Source organism: Strix uralensis, chromosome 1 (assembly GCF_047716275.1).
Source record: "Strix uralensis isolate ZFMK-TIS-50842 chromosome 1, bStrUra1, whole genome shotgun sequence".
NCBI lineage: Eukaryota > Metazoa > Chordata > Aves > Strigiformes > Strigidae > Strix > Strix uralensis.
In genome coordinates, this window is record NC_133972.1 from 77,881,972 (window position 1) to 77,901,075 (window position 19,104).

Consider the following 19,104-nt stretch of genomic DNA (forward strand, 5'->3'; position numbering starts at 1 on the left):
TGAGCTGCCACACCCTGTTTCCCCACCCCGTTGCTGCGCCACGCCCTTTGGAGGCGACATACCCTCTTTGCCCACCCCGTTGCTACGCCACAAGAGTATGAGGTGCCACACCCTGTTTCCACGCCGCGTTGCCGTGCCACACACTTCTGAGCCGCCACGCCCTGTTGGCCTGTCCCGTTGCCGTGCCACGCCCCTGTGAGGTGCCACACCCTCTTTGCGCACCCCGTTGCTACGCCACAAGAGTATGAGGTGCCACACCCTCTTTGCGCGCCCCGTTGCCATGCCACACACTTCTGAGGTGCCACGCCTTGTTTCCCTCTCCTGTTGCCGTGCCACGCCCTCCTGACGTGCCATGCCCTGTTTCCCCGCACCGTTGCCGCGCCACGCCCTTCGGAGGCGACACACCCTCTTTGCCCACCCCGTTGCCGCGTCCCCTGGCCTGTTGCCATGCCACGCCCTTCTGAGGCACCAGGCCCTGTTTCCCCATCCCGTTGTCGTGCCACGCCCTCCTGAGGTGCCACACCCTCTTGGCCCACCCTGTTGCTATGCCATGACAGTCTGAGCCGCCACGCCCTGTTGGCCTGTCCCGTTGCCGTGCCACGCCCCTGTGAGCCGCCACACCCTCTGCGCACCCCGTTGCCGTGCCACACCCTTTATGAGGTGCCACGCCTTGTTTCCCTGCCCCGTTGTCGTGCCACGCCCTTCGGAGGCGCCACACCCTCTTTGCCCACCCCGTTGCTACGCCACAAGAGTATGAGGTGCCACACCCTCTTTGCGCACCCCGTTGCCATGCCACACCCTTCTGAGGTGCCACGCCTTGTTTCCCTCTCCCGTTGCCGTGCCACGCCCTCCTGAGGTGTCACACCCTATTTGCACGCCCCGTTGTCATGCCACACCCTTTATGAGGTGCCACGCCTTGTTTCCCTGTCCCGTTGGTGCGCCACGCCCTCCTGGGGTGCCATGCCCTGTTTGCCCGCCCCGTTGCCACGACACACCCTTCTGAGGCACCACACCCTGTTCCCCTCTCCCGTTGCCGCACCATGCCCTTCTGAGGTGCCACACCCTCTTTGCGCACCCCGTTGCTATGCCACGCCCTCCTGAGGTGCCACGCCTTGTTTCCCTGCCCCGTTGCCACGCCATGCCCTTTGGAGGCGCCACACCCTCTTGGCCCACCCTGTTGCTATGCCACAACAGTCTGAGCCGCCACGCCCTGTTGGCCTGTCCCGTTGCCGTGCCACGCCCCTCTGAGCCGCCACACCCTCTTTGCCCACCCCGTTGCCGTGCCACACATTTCGGAGGTGCCACGCCTTGTTTCCCTCTCCCGTTGCCGCGCCACGCCCTTCTGAGACGCCAGGCCCTGTTTCCCCGCACCGTTGCCGCGCCACGCCCTTCGGAGGTGGTACGCCCTCTTTGCCCACCCTGTTATTACGCCACCACAGTCTGAGGTGCCACACCCTCTTGGCCCACCCTGTTGCTACGCCACGACAGTCTGCGCCGCCACGCCCTGTGTGCCTGTCCTGTTGCCGCGCCACGCCCTTCTGAGCCGCCACACCCTCTTTGCCCACCCCGTTGCCGTGCCATGCACTTCTGAGCTGCCACGCCTTGTTTCCCTCTCCCGCTGCTGTGCCATTCCCTTCTGAGGTGCCACGCCCTGTTTGCCTGCCCCATTGCCATGCCACACCCTTCGGAGGCGACACACCCTCTTTGCCCATGCTGTTGCTACACCACGCCCTTCTGAGGCGCCACGGCCTGTTTGCCCACCCCATTGCCATGGCACGCCCTTTATGAGGTGCCACACCCTCTTTGCCTGCCACATTGCGGCACCACAGCCCTCTGAGGCGCCACGCCCTTCTGAGGTGCCACACCCTGTTTACCCATCCCGTTACTAATTAGGCATGCCCCCTGGACCAGAGGAGGGATGAGCATCTTCCCACATGGCAGTTGTACCTGTGCCTGCTGTTTGCGAACATGACCCCACCCCACTGGCACCAGAGTCTCTCAGACCAGTTCCGTTCCTCAAAAGGTAAAGGTCGAGTTGTGCCAGGACCAGAAGCCACAGCAGATGCAGTGCCATCCAGCCATGAGACTAAGACGGCTTTAGGGCAATGAAGCTGGTGAAGGGTTTGGAGAACGTCTTACGAGGAGCAGCTGAGGGAACTGGGGTTGTTTAGTCTGAAGAAGAGGAGGCTGAGGGGAGACCTCATCGCCCTCTACAGCTACCTGACAGGAGGTTGCAGAGAGCTGGGGATGAGTCTCTTTAACCAACTAACAAGCGATAAGACAAGAGGTAATGGCCTCAAGTTGTGCCAGGGAAGGTTTAAACTAGACATTAGGAAGCATTTCTTTACAGAACAGGTTGTTAGGCGTTGGAATGGGCTGCCCAGGGAGGTGGTGGAGTCCCCATCCCTAGAGGTGTTTAAGAGTAGGGTCGACATAGCGCTGAGGGATCTGGTGTAGTTGGGAACTGTCAGTGTTATGTTAATGGTTGGACTGGATGATCTTCAAGGTCTTTTCCAACCTAGATGATTCTGCGATTCTGTGGTTATCAGCACTAGAGAACACAACCATTGCTGCAGACCTGGTGTGCTGGAGGTAACCACCTCTTAGAGGTGCCTGTTTGTGCCTGGCAGGCACTAGCACCCTGCACCAACCTTGGCCCTCTCACAACTGCCCAGATCCCCAGGCAGCATCTCCTCTTTCTTCTAGGGCGTTCTCAAAGCAGGGTCTTACAGAACTTGAAGGTAGCAACTCTTTATGTTCTTAAAAGCCAAAACTGCTCATGTTGGAAACAAGTGGTTCGTGAAAGACATATTTTGATGCATTCCATCATGGCAAGGATGTTGCCTGACATTTTTAAGCACAGAAAAGGCTAACAGCTGATCAGCTGGTATTACAGGTCTAATTAGAGACACAGGAACTGCAATTAACTCAAAATAAGCAAGAAGTTCTCAGAAAGACAGAAGGCTCCTGATTAGGTCCTTAAGTAAGGAGGAACAGGGCACTGTGCTAGGAGTTCAAGACTTGACTGTAATGAGAATTCAGTGTTAACATAGCCCCAGTGGTTCAACCTAGCACACAGCAGCAGCAAAACTTGCTTCAAGCCAGAGCTTGCGTTATTTGTGAACAAACACATTTGCCGACAGGAGGCTTTTGACTCCCCATACAAGATGTTAAAACACTCTAGCACAGAGGAGAGAAAATGGGTACATCATACAGCAAGCTATCCTCCTCTGCAGCAGTTCTGAAGACACAGGTTACCCATACCTTCTAATTTCAAAACTCCCCAGTCATCTGTGTTGAAGGCTGGAAGTTTTAACCGGGTGGAAGTCAGCTGCGTGAATTGTACAGCACACACAGACCCAGGTGTGAGGGATTCACAGGTAACCCACTCTGAGGCCACAGCTCCCTGATACATGACACCTTCTTACCCTTCTGAGTTCAAGTACACTGCCAGCACTCAGGAGTCCCTGCGGCAGTACACACAACACCTGCTAGCAGAGGGAGGTACACCACAAACGGGATGTGTGCAATACTTCAACAATGACCCTACAGTGACCACAGTATGGCCCTATCCCACCCTCCCCCAGGTATCAGGGCCAAAGTTAAAGGAACATTTGTATTTTTCCACTTTCCCTTATGGAAGCTCAAAAGCCCAGTGAATAGAAATGCAGGGGAAAAAAAGGTCAAGATGAATTTCATCTCAGTGTCCCCATTTGTAAAAACCAGGATGTTCACCTTGGCTTGAGTTCCACTGATGAGAAGTCTCCATGCTTTAAGAGACCTCTCCCCCAGTTTCCAGTAGCTGTGCCTCCTCCAAAGGTGACTACAGCCCAAGAGCTCTGACCTTAGCACTGGTGAGTTCTGTTCACTCCACAATGCTGCTCTGTCCATCCCCAGCTCCATCGTGCCCTTCCTTTTGCCTGAAGCCAAGTCCAACATCACCCCATGTCAACACAAGCCCTAGACCAGTCTCACACGTGCAGTCTGTGAAGCAGTGTGAAAGTCTCCATTCTATTGAGCTTTCAGAGATAACACTTTATTGATTACAAACACCCACAGGGATAAGAGGGATTTTCAGAACATAGGAGCATCCAATGTACATGAAGATTACAGCTAATATACACGTTTTAAAGGTTTAATATAAAACCCAGCATATTCACACTGCCAACTTCCAGTCTAATCCCCATTAAAAAAAAAAAATCTTCATACATTACCCGAGCAAGATGAAACCCTGTGTTTTACAAAGCTTGTGTTTTTTAATTGCGTAGGATCATGGTGACTGTCAGGAGACCCCTGACAGCACACAAGTGCCCATGGGGAAGGGGCAGTATCAGTTCAAACAGCCTTTGGCAAAACTTTGGGCAGAGCAGAGTTGTACAACAGAATCTTTATTCATTCTGCTGGAACAGCCCAAGAAGCATTTCCTAGGATCAGTACCAAAATAGGAAAGCAAGCATGTGCTTTACAAGCACCTGACACCAGCATCCCCCTAAACATCCCCCCCCCCCCCCCCAACTTCGAGGTCAAAAGACCCAAGTGCTCAAGTCACATAATGCCATGGCATCTTACTGTACTTCGGTAGTAGCTAGCTTTTATAACTGATAAGAGTAGGACAATAGCAAAACAGCTCATTTGCCCAAGATTAAAGAGATTTTATCTGTGGGCTTTTTTTTTTTCCCCCCAAATCTTCTTTTAATCTCTTATTCAACAATAAGGATTTATGCATTTTACTTAACAGAAGCAATCAGGGATTAAGCATGTTCTCATTCCTTTCTATACATTTTCATCTCCAAAAGAACTTCCTGCTTTACCAACACAGTTACTTTTAGAAAAACTAAAAAGTCTACAAGTCTAAAAAGTATCAAGAACAAAGGAGGGAGAAGGTGGTTTGATTTTTGTGGGTTGTTTGGGTTTCTTTAATTGCTAAAATAAAAGTACAACTTTCAAGGATAATGCAGACAAGACAGACCACCTTTAATAACAACTGCTCTAAAAAAAAATACACTAACCTGCCCTTTAAAAATCGAAGCCATCTGTAGGTATTACACCAGCTAGAATGTGACTTTTGACAAGTTTTCTTTCGTAGCATTGCACACTCAAACAAGAAGTCTTACTCTACAGACAAAATCCCATTCAAAAAAGGTCAGAAAACCACTTGGGTCAAATACTCATATCAAGTCTGGTTACTTTATTTTTCATCTGTGCAGTCAGTTAAAAGAACAGTTAATGATGAAAACAGACAACCACAGAAGCTTTAGGTACAGTATCGTAACACTGAAGAAGCAAATGTCCACATGGAACACATTCTTTATGCTGGTCATTTCCAAACAAAACAGAAGTACATACACAGGTCTAGTACAGTGTAAAACCTGATATTAAGCAGCAAATTGCTCACAAATTGCAGCACAGTATATGGCATTTACTGCAAACAGCTACAGTAGCAGTGCTTAGTGGATGAGCTGCATAGAATTAGCCTCATGGGCAAACATTAAATCACCATGATAACAACCTCAGTGGCTCCCTAACAGGTCTGAATTATGCAATTCAGCATGAACAAAATTGTTTACACCACTCAAATTGTAGCAATAACTTTTGTATTTTTTCCGCCGGTCTACACCGTGTTTGTTCCAGCCTTCATTGCAGTAACTGTTTCAATTAACTGTCACATACAACATAGGTAATTACTGCTTATTCAAAGTTACACAGCCCCTGCAAAAAAGTGATATGACTATATGTAAAATAAGAACTCAAAATACATTCAAGAGAATGGCTGCAACCATAAGGCAATAAACAGTTTTAAAAATAGATCCCACTAAACAAAACAAGACCAACCATGTAACCTGTTGCATTCGTAAGATTTCAGACTTGAATGGGTCAAATCAAAGTTAAGTGCTTACCCACCAGTAACATTTCAGAAGTACACTGGTAAAAATATTCAGAGACATGAGTATATTGGACTGCCAGCAATCACAACCCAGGTCTTATCACAAGTACGCTTTCACACATAAAAGCTTTGCTTTTACAGGTTTACATGAAGTGTCCTATACAAAAATTCTACTACAGATTCCTTCAGGAAAAATTATGCATTGACAGAAGACGTCAGCATTCCAAGATTCTTCCAAACTGTATAATATAAACCTTTGGCCTGCTACTAATAAGACCATTGAAGTTATACACTAGGCAGACAGCATTATTGGCAGCTATGTCACAGCGACATTAAAAAATAGCATCAACTGTTTAAAAAAAAAGACTGAAAATAACTTTGGGGAGTGAAATGTACACCTACATACAGCAAGGAAGGGAGAAGGAAGTTGTTTGGCTAGAGCAGATGAGCTACCCACATGTTCCATGTCCATCTTATTGCATATTTGATCAGTGTCAGCATTCAAACCCACATGGATTTTTCCTTCATTATCTTGCTACAGAGTCTTGATTCTTGCACCTTTAGAGCTACCCTGACTAGCTATGTATATTGCTGTAACTTCACATTTCTTCACAGCTACTAGAAGCAGAGACTGAGTTAACTGTTACTTATCTCAGCCAGGGATACTGTAAGCATCAGCCTTTTGCCATCTTCTGTGCACTAAAGTCTAGGTAAAAGTGAAGTGCAGTGGAGTGTCAATATCCTACATTGGTACAAAAAAAAAATCTCTATTTGTAAGCCTATATTAGCAAAGCTCAAGATGCTAAAGATGCTTCATAAGAAAACTGTACCAGTACTTGGTTAGCATTGCTAAACTGAAAGTCACACCACGTGACAAGACATACAGACACAAGAATATTGTGACATTGAGTTGTGCAAGGCAAAAAACTGAAAGCAGCAGGGAATAGAATCTGATTGCTTTTGCTCAGTTTGAGTAACTGAGAATTTTACTAATTAAAAACCCAAATCATCATTATGCATTCCCTAATGAAAGAGGAATAGAGGAAGGAGACTATCAATATTTCTACATGTGTTTAAAGGATATGTGCATAGCACTGCCCAACCATGCTTGAACATGTAACCCTGTAATAAAAAGCATGCTTATACATACATGCCAGTGTTAGACTCCAAAGGAAGGTCAGGGCTGATCTTATGTATTTTAATACTGAAACATCCAAATCGTTTTATGAAGTGAATGCTCTCATTAGCTTTTGAACAGTATTCACAGATGACAAATCAAAAAATAAAGGCACTAGAAGAGTGCTCTTTTCCCAGATGTAGGCCTACTTGATGAAAATGCTAAGTGTTACTGCTTTTAGCCATATAATTGAATCAAACCACAAGTTCGGAAGTCAAGGTTTAAACTTCTTAACAGCTAAAAGTACAAGACCAATTCTGTAGTCCTGTTCTAAGTTTTTATACAGGGAACAATGATCCAAACACCACCAACATATCCAAGCTTTGAGAGAAAAGTGAAGCTGCTCATAACAAGACCTGTTGGTACTTCTCTCTCATACACACAGAGGTGGTACATACATGTTCCTCCTCTTTCCAAAGATCTCATGCATCAGTCTTCAGAGTTGCTAAAGAGAAGTGGAGCTCTTTGTTCTGAAGTGCAATGTCAAAATAGCTGTATAACTCATTCTCAAAGAAAACAGAAGCAACTGCTTATTACTGGTAAAAATCAGTAAGTCCTCCAGCAAACATGAGGTACCAAATTCATTGCTATAACACTATCAAAGTGTTACAGTGATGTCTACCAAATTGGTCAGAATGCCTTAACTGGTTCCAGGAAAGAAGTTATGTCAGGTACCATATACCTGATGCAAAGGTGTACAAAGTGAACTCGAGAAGTGCTTAGTATCCAAAAACCAAAGATGACACTTCAGAATACTAACCAGTGAGTACATAACCCAGGCACTTTCCCCTCTCCAACATAAGTTGGACTTAGAGTAAAAGGTTCAGGAAAAACATACAGAAACCTAGCAGGACTGTAACCTGTAACCCTTCTTATGCCAAAACCAAGAAAACAGGTCTTACCACCCGATTCCTTTTTTTTTGCCTTTTAAAGGAGATAATAAAAACCTCCAAATCATATGCATCTAATATTGATTTTTCATATTTCATTTATACTTTATATATATATGTAAGAACATAACTAAAATCTCACTTTAGAATACTTTCTAAAGCAGGATATTCTTTCAACCATTTTTCAAGTTCACATGCATTCTCAAGGTGAAGAAAAAATATATATTCATATATAGCTAAGGAAATAAAACTCAATTTTACTATATGTAGTTAGTGCTGTAAAGAAAAAAATAATTTAGAAGCCATTTCAAGTCTGAAATGTTTACTATATTCAGACTAATGCAAAGGCTAAGCCTATGGTCCAGGACCTGTTTTTATTCTGTGTGCAGAGATTGGAGCTACAGCAGGTCAGCATTTTTCTGATGGAGATTTCTCTCCACCCCCCCTTTCTTCCAGTATTCTATGACTTGCTGCTGAAGCCCTCCCTGAACCTCTACCAAAGTAGCATACATTGGTAGTTCAGAAGTAAAGGTCCACAGGTATTAATATTAGCTCTTAAAGTCAGTTTTTCAGTAAGATCAAACCACTGAACACCACAGTGCAGAGGTGCTTAACCATTCATAGCTAGTCAGAAGTTCAGCGGAGTACTTTAAGTTGTGTCTTCTGTAGGTGCCCTTCGCTGACGAGCAGATTTCTGTCTACCTCTCTGAGGTGAGGGTGGAGTCTCCTGTTCAGCTTCAGTCTCTGAAGGCTCGTTGTCTCCCTGTTGGGACCCCGTATCGCCTATTAATTCTCTCAGGAATTTGAATTTAGACAAAAACAATTGCCAGACCACGTACCAGCCTGCAGGAGAAAGAAAAAAGGTACTGCTTAGTTACTTCACACAAATCAATAGTCAGTTTTCAGGCGAAGTATACCAGAAAAGTGAGAAAGTTTGATCAGCTTCCATCCTCGAATTGCCACCACAACACATGCACTCCTTTCTACAGTCCTATAAATATTAATTTGATGATAAAGTTTGTCCTCATCCAGAAGCAAACTTTTATACTCCAGGCAAGGAACCTACACATTCTGAGTTGTACTGCCACAGCAAGCAGTAGGTGGGTGATCACCATTGCCCAGATGAAAGTCTTGACTGTCAGGAGAAAAGGAATTTCTGTGGTTATACCTAAAACAAGGACTCAGGGTTCATTACACAGGCACTGTAAAAAGTACTACTAAAGCTTCTACCCTCACTCAAACACATCATTCTGAAAATCAGCTGCATTACATAATCACTATTAATCACACTTATGGAGATCTTGAAATTAATACCATGTTTTATAATAAATCCTATTTTGAAATGCACAAGGTCTGCCTTATGTTCACTAAGAGACCACATGCCCCAAATTCAAGGTGCTCCCTCACCATGCCCAAATCCCATTAACAGTAAAATTAACAATCTCTGGTCTATTTATGTTCTGCTCCACTACTAAAATGCTCTGTGTCCCAAAACTATGCAACTAAAGAGTTGAGATGGTCACATTTCAAGAACCTCTACTGGAAAATATTTAAGATCCAGCTCCTCCTCTCTTCTGTGTTTCTATAACAGGTAGCCAAGGAATCTAAAAAAGCAGATCTAAATATATCTATACCTAAACCAAATTCTTCCTTTTAAAAGGTCTCCCATATCTAAGCATTCAGGTCAAGAGAGACTGGAGTTTTACCCAGTTGAGAACTAGTGATAACCCTTTCCCTCTATCTAACCAGTCAAGTTTCATCAATCAGAGAACAGGAACATAACCTCTCTGTGAAATTACACACTTAAGTGGCATAAAATTTAAACAGCTATTTGAAAACATAGGCTATATGAGCATCATTTGCGACACCAAAAATTATCTGCCTTGCATAGAGCTAGAAATTAATACTCCCATTCTCTGGTCAGAAGGTCTTGCTAGCTATTCAAGCCTATACTGCTGACCAGTGCAAATATTAAGAGCCCTATTTCACAGAGCTAGGGAAACCCGTCCTCCCAATTACACAGCTGTCAGCAGAAACAGACTTCTGAGTGTGGACAATAGGGGAAGGGGAGGAAAGATTAATAAGTGGCATTTGTGTAACCACAGCACCACTATTCTTCTTCCTCTTCTGTAATCAGAGTCATGCCAATACGAGCAGGCCGTTGCCTAAGATGAAACAAGATCCCATCTCCATCCTGGAATACTTTTTTGTATCCTGCAGACTTTTAATTTCCACAACTTGTCTGCTGCTGAGAAGAGCTGGAGGAAAGCTTTTATATGACAACCTTTATGATCTAAATTAATTCCTAAAGCCTACACCAAGCACTTCCTTTTCCATTAATACCTAAACCTTCAAATGACTTGTAATTAAATTGAAACTGATGTCCCACAAATGTATTAAATCCCCCTACACCTAGAAAATAACCTCAATGGCAGAGATGTGGATTTGGCTTTTTTTTTCCCCTCAGATGTAGAAGTAAAAATTAAAGTAGCAACTTTTTGAAAGTTGTTTCCATTGAGGGGCATTGCAGGTCTCTGGGACCTTCAATGCTCTGTGCATTCTGAAGACCATAAATTAATCCATTCTTCTCATGGGTCTAAACACTGTTAGAAGTAATCAAATTTCCAAAAGCTATACTCATTTCTAATTCATGTGGGAAGGAAAATGCATAAAATATTCCAAGTGAACATAGGACACTTGCAAGAAAGTGAGACCTAAGCAGAGTATTACCAGCCATTTAAAAATATCTTCAATGTCCCAATTTGTTGACAGAGACAAAATTTGAGACATGAGACTTAGTGCACAAAAAGCATGTGGTACCTTCAACTAAATCCACTTAAGCACATGGCAGGGTGGGGGGGTGGGGTATTTGTTTGGGTTTGTTTTTTTTATTTGGTTGCTTTAAATCCTACCTAAAACACCTGTGAAGTGAGTTACTGTGAAACAGACACCTTACTTCCAGAGAACACCACCGAGCAGGGAGAAAGAGCCAAAAACATCCAGGGCCTTCCCAAGGGCACTTTAGAGAAGCATGACTTGAATATATTTGGTATAAATAAATAACCCATTAAGGGAGGTATTTTATATCTATAGATAAAGTGGACCACATACTTCCTCTATCGCTGCTAACAGGCCACTTAACACACAGAATTACTACTGGTGGGAGGAGGGGCAGAAATACTAAAGAACATTCAGTCAATTCTCAGACATTCTCGAGAAAAGCAGAATTTTTTCCATGCTTTGAGTTAGAGCACAGTGGTCTGAGTATCCAAAATACCAAGTACCATAAACAGACTTTAGAGCTCTCCAGCTCAAGACTACAAACAAGACACTGTAAATAATCAGCCAACAAGACTGGTTATAGTCGACAACCAACCAGACCAATGATAATAGCCAGGTGAAACAAACCACAATGCAGTGCATTGAAAAGAAAGTTACAACAGGGTTAGCCAACAATAACAGCAGGAGGGCAAGGAGGCTGGAAAACTAGAGCTTTAAAACCTCACAAGATCTCCCAGCCTGTACCAGAGACATTTAGGTATAAGGTAATCAAAGTAGAAAGATTTCTTTCTTTCACTTGCTCTAGTTACAGTGCCAGCTGGGATGGAAAGTTGAAAAAAAAAAAAAACCCCAACCCCCAAATACACACACTTATGGGAATCAAGTTAAGACTGCCTCTTCAGCTGAGACTCCCTGTTGCCTCACTGTTACTAAACAAGTAAGAATTTCCTTGGAAATAACCAGACTATTAAATGACAAGTTATTCTGGGCAAGAGGAACACTCTCCAGCAAGAATATCAACTAAATACACCATTAAACAAAACCACACACGCAGACAAAGCCTGGAGGCAGGTTCACGGTTCTGAATTACTTCTGAAATCAGAAGGTAACACATATTCTATTAATTTCTCAGCCTCTTTAGAGCACTGCAAAATGGTAACACCCAACATCATGCTATACTAAGGAATTCTGAGTTACATAATAGTGTATTTTTAAAAAGAAAATAATTGTAAAGTAATTTAAAATACACAGAAAAAAGGAAACCGGGAATTTCCTTGCATTCTTGTCTTTACGTTGCTCAGTTTAGCTTTGCAGCTCTTTTGCTGTAGAGCTCTTCCCGGACAGGTAACTGACACCACCAGTTTGCATCTCAATTCCTTCCACTTTGTTCAGGTAAGCGGCTCTCAAAGAAGTCCTGCTGGTTTAACGTCGCCACACACAGAATCCTTGATTTGAATCAGTCTTCCAGTGCTTGCTTTGTTTTCTTTGGCCATTTGATTTACTCTCTCAGATAATCCTTGGCATGACTGAACCTGTGGCAGTCAAACAGCATATCCACAACACATCTTCAGCGAGCAAGTGGTGATTACATGCAGACTATAATATATAATATTTCTACATTAACTGGTGAAAAACATTGCCTCTCAAAGAAGCCAGATCCATCATCACAACACAAAGCAGGAGCTCCAGCTCTTGGTGTAGCAGATACCTCAATCCAAAGAGAGTCAGGAAATCTTGTCTACCACAACAGACACGATTTTGCCTTTAGGCAAAATTGCAGCTCCCAGCCTGGCAGAGTTTAGTACTCACTGAGAGCTGGGAGCCACTGTCTCACTTAAAATACCACAGTCAGGTGCTGTCCAAAGACATTTAAGCCACATTTGGCACTGTGCCATCAACCCCTCTTATAAATCATGATGTTTGTGTTTGAATCTGTGAAGATGGGACCATGAGTCAAAGCCTCTTTTACTGACTCCTACATAGAAATGTATTATCAGAATGTTGAACAGATTTTATGATTTGACTATGCTTCATTAAAGCTACCTTTTCTGTTACTTCCCACACCAGCTCTTAGCTCTTTCTAACGGGGGAAAGACAGTTATCTGACTACAACATTATTCACCTTCAAAAGGTGAGGGGTCCACATATTTCATTCACCTTATACTGGCTTGCATGCAAAAGTTAACAGACTGTTTTCTTTACTGGAGCACATTTTCCTCTTCCATTTCAATCAGGAAGAGCAATCAAATCAAAAAACCCTGGGCTAATATGGAGTGCTGGGGTAAAGCAACCTGATTTTTCTTATGTGAAATACAAATAACCAAGAAAGGAAGGTGATGTGGTAATGGCACAAGGCAGAGTCTGAAGATCTGGCTTCTATTTCTGACCCTACTATGGACTTCCTGTGCTGTCTTGCAAGATCATTTTACCTCTGTGTCCCTACTGATTTGAAAAATAGGATGCTATTACTCCAGCACATGAAGACTAATTTAGAACTAGGGTTTCACCAAGGTGAATGTTGCCTGTATTCAAATGCTCAAGCATCCATCACAGAAAATCTTAAGCAGCTATAGCTCAAAAGTAGTAGCACAGAGCTCTAAATGCTAACCTGAGATTTGAGAGAACAGGGTTCCACTCTGAGCTCTGCATCAGATGTCTTCTGGGACTACAGACAAGTCACTTGAATGCTGTGCCTTTTAAAATACGTAGATAATATACTGCCCTAGTGGATAGCTTTTCTATGGAGAAGATCAGACTGAAGGAAGCACACGCTACTCTGATACTGGAGTAGCAGCAGACATCAGGTGAGACTGTGCTTGGTTCTGCAGCTCCTTAAACCTGGTCCTATTTAACACAACACACTACCACATGCTGCTCCCTGACTGGTTACAAGGAAACACACTCTCTTCCCATCTCCCATTTGTAAGTTTCAAAACTCAGCTTCAAATCAAAGGGTATTTTCTGTTTATTCCTGCTTTAATCAAGCACAACTTTGCTATCTTTTGAAGTATTTTACAAGATTCACTCATTTAAGATAGTTACAAAACTGTTTAAACAAAGCATTAAAGAAAAGTTATTCAGGTAGAATTTAGGACTCAAATGTTTTCCCATCTGCAAGTTTATTCAAGACTTGTGAAGCAAACCACACATTTTTTCAGCACTTTGAGTTACATGATTTTTGTTTTAAGGTCATGTCTCTCAAACCACATCTCATTAGCCTCTCTTGCCAAATGAGAGGAATGCTTCCACCTGTTCCACTGAAGGTACTTTTGCAATTTCACATGGCTCCATGCATGGCTACATTGGGAAAATAGAGGTAAGCAGTACTAAGAGTTCAGCTTGGCTGGTATTTTATCTTATCCTATATACTTGACTATGCATGAGTTCCTCCTATCTACAGAGGAACATGGAATACACAAAACCAGCAATGAGACTGCCGGAGAGAAACCAAAGAAAGAAGATCATAAAAGGTGGGAATAAAAAAAAAAGGTGGTAAGCAAGTTGCCTTACTCCCACTTTTAAAAGAGCAACTGAAAAAATGCTGTGTTTACAGTCCCTCAATGGTTTCTATGTCAGATGTGATCAGTTTACAAATGGAGATGTTGCTAGCTGCAAGCCTTCTGTGCTCCCTAACAAATTCAGATTAACACTGAAAGTAGCAGTTGCAAGCATCCAGAAGTGTTTAGAAAGAAATCAGGTCATTTATCCAAAGTACATTTACAGACATAAATTCCAAATTCAGGAATAAATATTTGCTTTTCACACAGCTGAAGAACTGGTCCAAATAACTTCTGACGGTTTGTGCTTTTAATTTTGTCTTTTCACTTTAGAAAAATGACAAAATTACTCCCCCCCCATTATTTAAGTTTTGATAGCACTTATCACATCATATTTGTGATAAACAGCAGAAATCCACATGATCCTAGGATGTCTCATGGACATTTAAGTCTATTGTTCTCTGCAAGCATTCACACCATGAGTCCTTTAAGCCACTCAAAATCCAGGTTACAGCTCTTTAGGCTCTTGACCCTGTAAGTCTTTTTCGTAAGGCTGTTTCAATATGTCTCATCAGATGGCTGTAAAATATTCTTATACTCAGATCAAGCTTACTCAAGATTATATCCAGCCATTCTTGTGTCACATTTGCCCATTAATTTGTATGTCTCACTGGCTGGCATTTACTCATATCCCGTCACACACAGCACTCCGGTTCCCTGGGAGTCTAACAGGCTGTAAAGAATAAAGAAACTGGTAGGCAAGAAGGTGGGTAAGAAACTGCCTATCACTGGCACAGATAAGGAATTAAATTGGAAGTAGCTTGTACTCAGTTTTTTCTAGTATTGGTCTTGACACTGTTTTCATTGACTATTTTCCATTAAAAATCATGGCACAAGAGCTAGATGTGTACCAATATTAATTAAGAAATGCTGTATGATGGAAAAAATCATTACCAAAACTGTAAGTCATTATCAAATCCTACTAAGTCATTTTTAACAGTGTGACAGTTCAAATTCCTCCCCTCCCTCCCCCCCTTCATCAGCTTCCCGCTTTCAGTACTTTTGAAGTCTCGGTGACTTTTAGCAATAATTTTATAATCTCCGATACTGTTGAAAGTAAAATATAATGAAGGATTTAAAGCAAAATATTAATTGAATCCAAGCTGAATGTACAATATGGAACTCCAAACTGCTAAGTATTTATAAGCCACTTAATTTATTAATTATTTTGTTCTCTAAGCAAGATCTAAGAGAGATGTTAGCAGGCAATGATAGAGATCCTTAGCATTTCAAGATCCTTAACATTTCAATTCCATTTGTCACATACAAAAGCAGGAAGGCCTGGAGAAAAATAATCCTCGATTGATTTTGAACAGCATGTTGCAAAATCATTTTAACCTTTCAGCAAGAGAGTAAGCACAGATATCATATACATACTCTGAAGATATGAAAACCCTAACAAGTACCACGTTTTATCTTCTAAAAGATAAAAAGTGACCAGACAATGAGCATATAGAAACTTGAATAAATATCCACTTAGGTCACCGTTTAAGTCTGTAACAATGGACAGTACAGGATGCACAGGAAAAGAGCAGAAGGCCAGGGAAAGTGTACAAGGTGCACCCTCACACCCTCGCAGGCCCAGTTATCTGTATTTCAGAAGTTTCCTTACCCAAGTATTAGTACTATAGCTTAAAGATGTTGACCTTTCTTCCATGAACTTTAAATAAGTTTCAGCATCCAAAATATTCTTTGTTAATGAACTTGCAATTTATTTCCCCACTGCGTAAAAGAAAGTTTTTTCTTTTAAGCCTGTTGCTTGATCATTTAACCTTATGTTCTCCAATTCTTCTGTGATGATGAAATTTCACAACCAGTCCCAGTTCACCTCTTTCATTCTACTCAGTTTTATAACCATCACCCTCCCTCCAGTCATCTGTTTTCCAGGCTAGACAGACCTAACCTATTTAGAGTTTTTTCATGCAGAAATTATTACATAGCTCTCATCATCCTACCTTTTTAAAAAGATTTTTTAAGAAGAAGGTAATACATTTTAACAAGAAAATACACTGAAACACAGGCACATGTTTGAGTCCTGTAGCAATATAATGACATTTTCTATTTTATTTTAAACTTTTAATGTTTGATGTGCCTATTTGCTTGCTATAAAGCATTAAACAGGTATTTTGGAGAAATGCTTGCAGTTACTTCAGCTAATCCTTTCTTTGGGATACTAACAGCTCAGTTTGAAGCCATTATATTTCCCCACATAAATTATGCATACATACATTTTGCACTTCTTATGTGCATTACTCCATACACGTTAAGACTGGATTTCACCTCCCATTTTACTATCCAGTCCGTTGATATTGCAAGATCTTTTCACAATGCTTTGCCGTTTTGACCACAGTTAATTTTCTAAAAGACTAAATCTCAGCTGACTCTCCACTTTGTTCCCTTGGTTTTCACAAGTCACTTATAAGCCCACCTAGCATTTGCTTTTTATCTCACAAGCCTTCCACCACAGGCTATATAGCATAGTTTGAGTTTGGTGGTGGTGTTTTTTGGGGTGGTTTTTTCAGAGCTCTAAATTCAGCATATTGATCACAACACCCACATGCACTACACTGCTGATTCCTTCCAAGAACTCCAACAGACCTGCAAGTCGTGCCTCCCATTGAAATAACCCTTCTTTCCACACTAAAAAAAGAAAAAGTCAGGTCTTGGATCCAAATAAGAAAAAAACCTCCTAAGAGCTGCTCTCCATCTATTCTAACAAGCAGATGTCAAAAGCTGACTGGTACCAGTAGGAAATTTACTTCTTCCATTCACTGGCATTTCAGACCCATGTAAAAGCTGCACAGAGTGACTGCTCAGTAGGCTGTTCAGTAAAAAAACTGTCAGCTTCAGATTAGTCACCGAATTAAGCTCTGGAAGCATTTCAAGTCTCAAAATCATTTGGAAACAAAGAGAAAGGGGCGCTGTGAACCACACACGCTCCCCCACACCCCACGGCATGATGCCCTTTCGTTTCCTTCAGTCAATCTGAGCAAAGGGTAACCACCAGAGACTGAGAAACCCGGGGGGGGGGGGGAAGGGGGGAAACACACGGGCGACACACCAGCACTGCACACCGAAGCCAGGCCGGCCCTCCCGCATCCCCTCGCCCCCAGCCGAGGAGAGCGGGCGGGACTCACCGCACAGCATGAAGAGCAGCACGCAGGCCAGGGTGGCCACGATCACCAGCAAGGTCAGCCCGATGCTCTGCCACATGGCGCCGGCCGCCTCCCCCCCGCCGGCGGCGGCGGCGGCAGCAGCAGCGGGGGCCCGTCCCCGAAGCCGTCTCCCCGCCGCTCGGCCGGGCTGGGCCGAGCCCCACCGCCGGCCGTCAGGGCCCGCTCAGCTCTGCGGGAGGGGCGCCGGGGGCCCGGCCGGCTCCTCGGCGGCTCACCCCGCAGCGGGCCGCCTCCGGCGCCGCGGGGCTGAGGCGAGGGCAGAGGCCCGCCGGCGGCTACGGGGAGGAGGCCGCGCCCCGCATCGCTGCCCGCTGCCCCCGGCGAAAGGAGGGGACAGCTCCGTGGCCCAGCCGGGAGGGCGAGGGGAACCGAGCGGACCCGGGCTGGGCCGGCAGCGGCGACGGCACCGACCCCCTCCGCTCCCGCCGCTTAACAGCCCGGCGTGAAGAGCAGCGGCGGCGGGGCGGGGGGGGGGGCGGGCCCTCGAGCGCGACGGCGGCGACGCGAGCGGCGCGCGGTGCACGCTGGGAGCTGTGGTCCGCCACCCGCCCCAGCGGCCGCAGCGGGTGGGCGCCCCGCCCCCCAGTCCCGGCGTGCCCCGCGCCGCGCCCTCGCGCTGGCCCCGTCCCCGCCTCGGGGGAGGCTCCTGAGAGGCGGGCCCGGCCCCCGCCCGCCCCGGCAGCGGCAGCGCTCCCTCAGCGGGGCGACAGCGCTGGCCGGAGGGCGAGGGGGGCCGGGGGCTTCCCGGCCGGGGCCACGGCCTGGAACGGCCGTGTGAGGCAGCCGGTGTGGTAACACGCAGGTGCGGCCGAGGCTGAAGCCCTGCGCAGAGCTGAAAGTCTGTGGAACAGATCGCTGCCCGTGCAGTGATTTACATTTCGTAAGGATGGGGCAACCTCATCTCCAGTTCCTCCTTCTTCTCCCCTGTCACCGCTGCCCGCGCTTCCCCCGTTCGGTCGGCATGGGGACAGCGGGGCGACCTGGCCTCAGCCAGGGCGGTGTTTCTACATCCCTGCCACCCCAGTGTGGTTCAAATTCCACATGGCCTTGGCTCTTGCCCTCTGTTGACATTGTAGCGATACATCAAAGCTGGTCTTTCCCACTGAAGAGAAATCTGAGGAAATAATACCTTCCAGGAAACATGAGATAAGTGTGAGATAATCTTGCCTCCGATAGGGACTTTGCCTTTAGCGCTGGAATAAGGTTGTAACTTTCCTTTGTAGTGTAAGAGACACTGGGTAATGTTTTTAAAACTGCTGAAAATGGGTGTTCAAATCTGCTACTACAGAAGCCTAACTTTCCTGTGGAGATGTCACCACTGCAGTGAGACATCACAGAAAGCTAATCCAGTTCTCCTTTGTGTTTCTTTTATGGATTATATAAAAGTCTCCTGTTTTAAGTGAAGATAAAAGATCTTGGGTTTTGTGCTCACTGAGCGTGGCTCCTCCTTCCAAGATACCTGTAAGCCAAAATTACCTGTACATGCAGTCCCCCATTCACATCCTTAAATTTGCTGTTACTTCACCAAATCGAACCCGAGTTCTCTCTTTCCATTCCCAGGCTTGTCTCCCAACATTTCCGGCCCCGTTTAATACTCTGCCTAATCCACTTGGCATGTCTTTTGCAAGTATCATTCAAT

At 44.7% G+C, this 19,104-nt stretch overlaps 1 protein-coding gene across 1 annotated transcript; it reads right to left on the reverse strand.

Moving 5' to 3' along the window:
• Window positions 1–5,160: 5,160 nt before the first annotated feature.
• On the reverse strand, window positions 5,161–17,918 carry SMIM13 (small integral membrane protein 13). The gene is made up of 2 exons (XM_074871983.1): window positions 17,427–17,918; window positions 5,161–8,794 (listed from the first exon to the last, which is right to left on the reverse strand). Exons 1-2 carry the CDS (start codon window positions 17,500–17,502, stop codon window positions 8,601–8,603), a joined length of 270 nt encoding a protein of 89 aa, XP_074728084.1. The 5' UTR covers window positions 17,503–17,918; the 3' UTR covers window positions 5,161–8,600.
• Window positions 17,919–19,104: the final 1,186 nt, after the last annotated feature.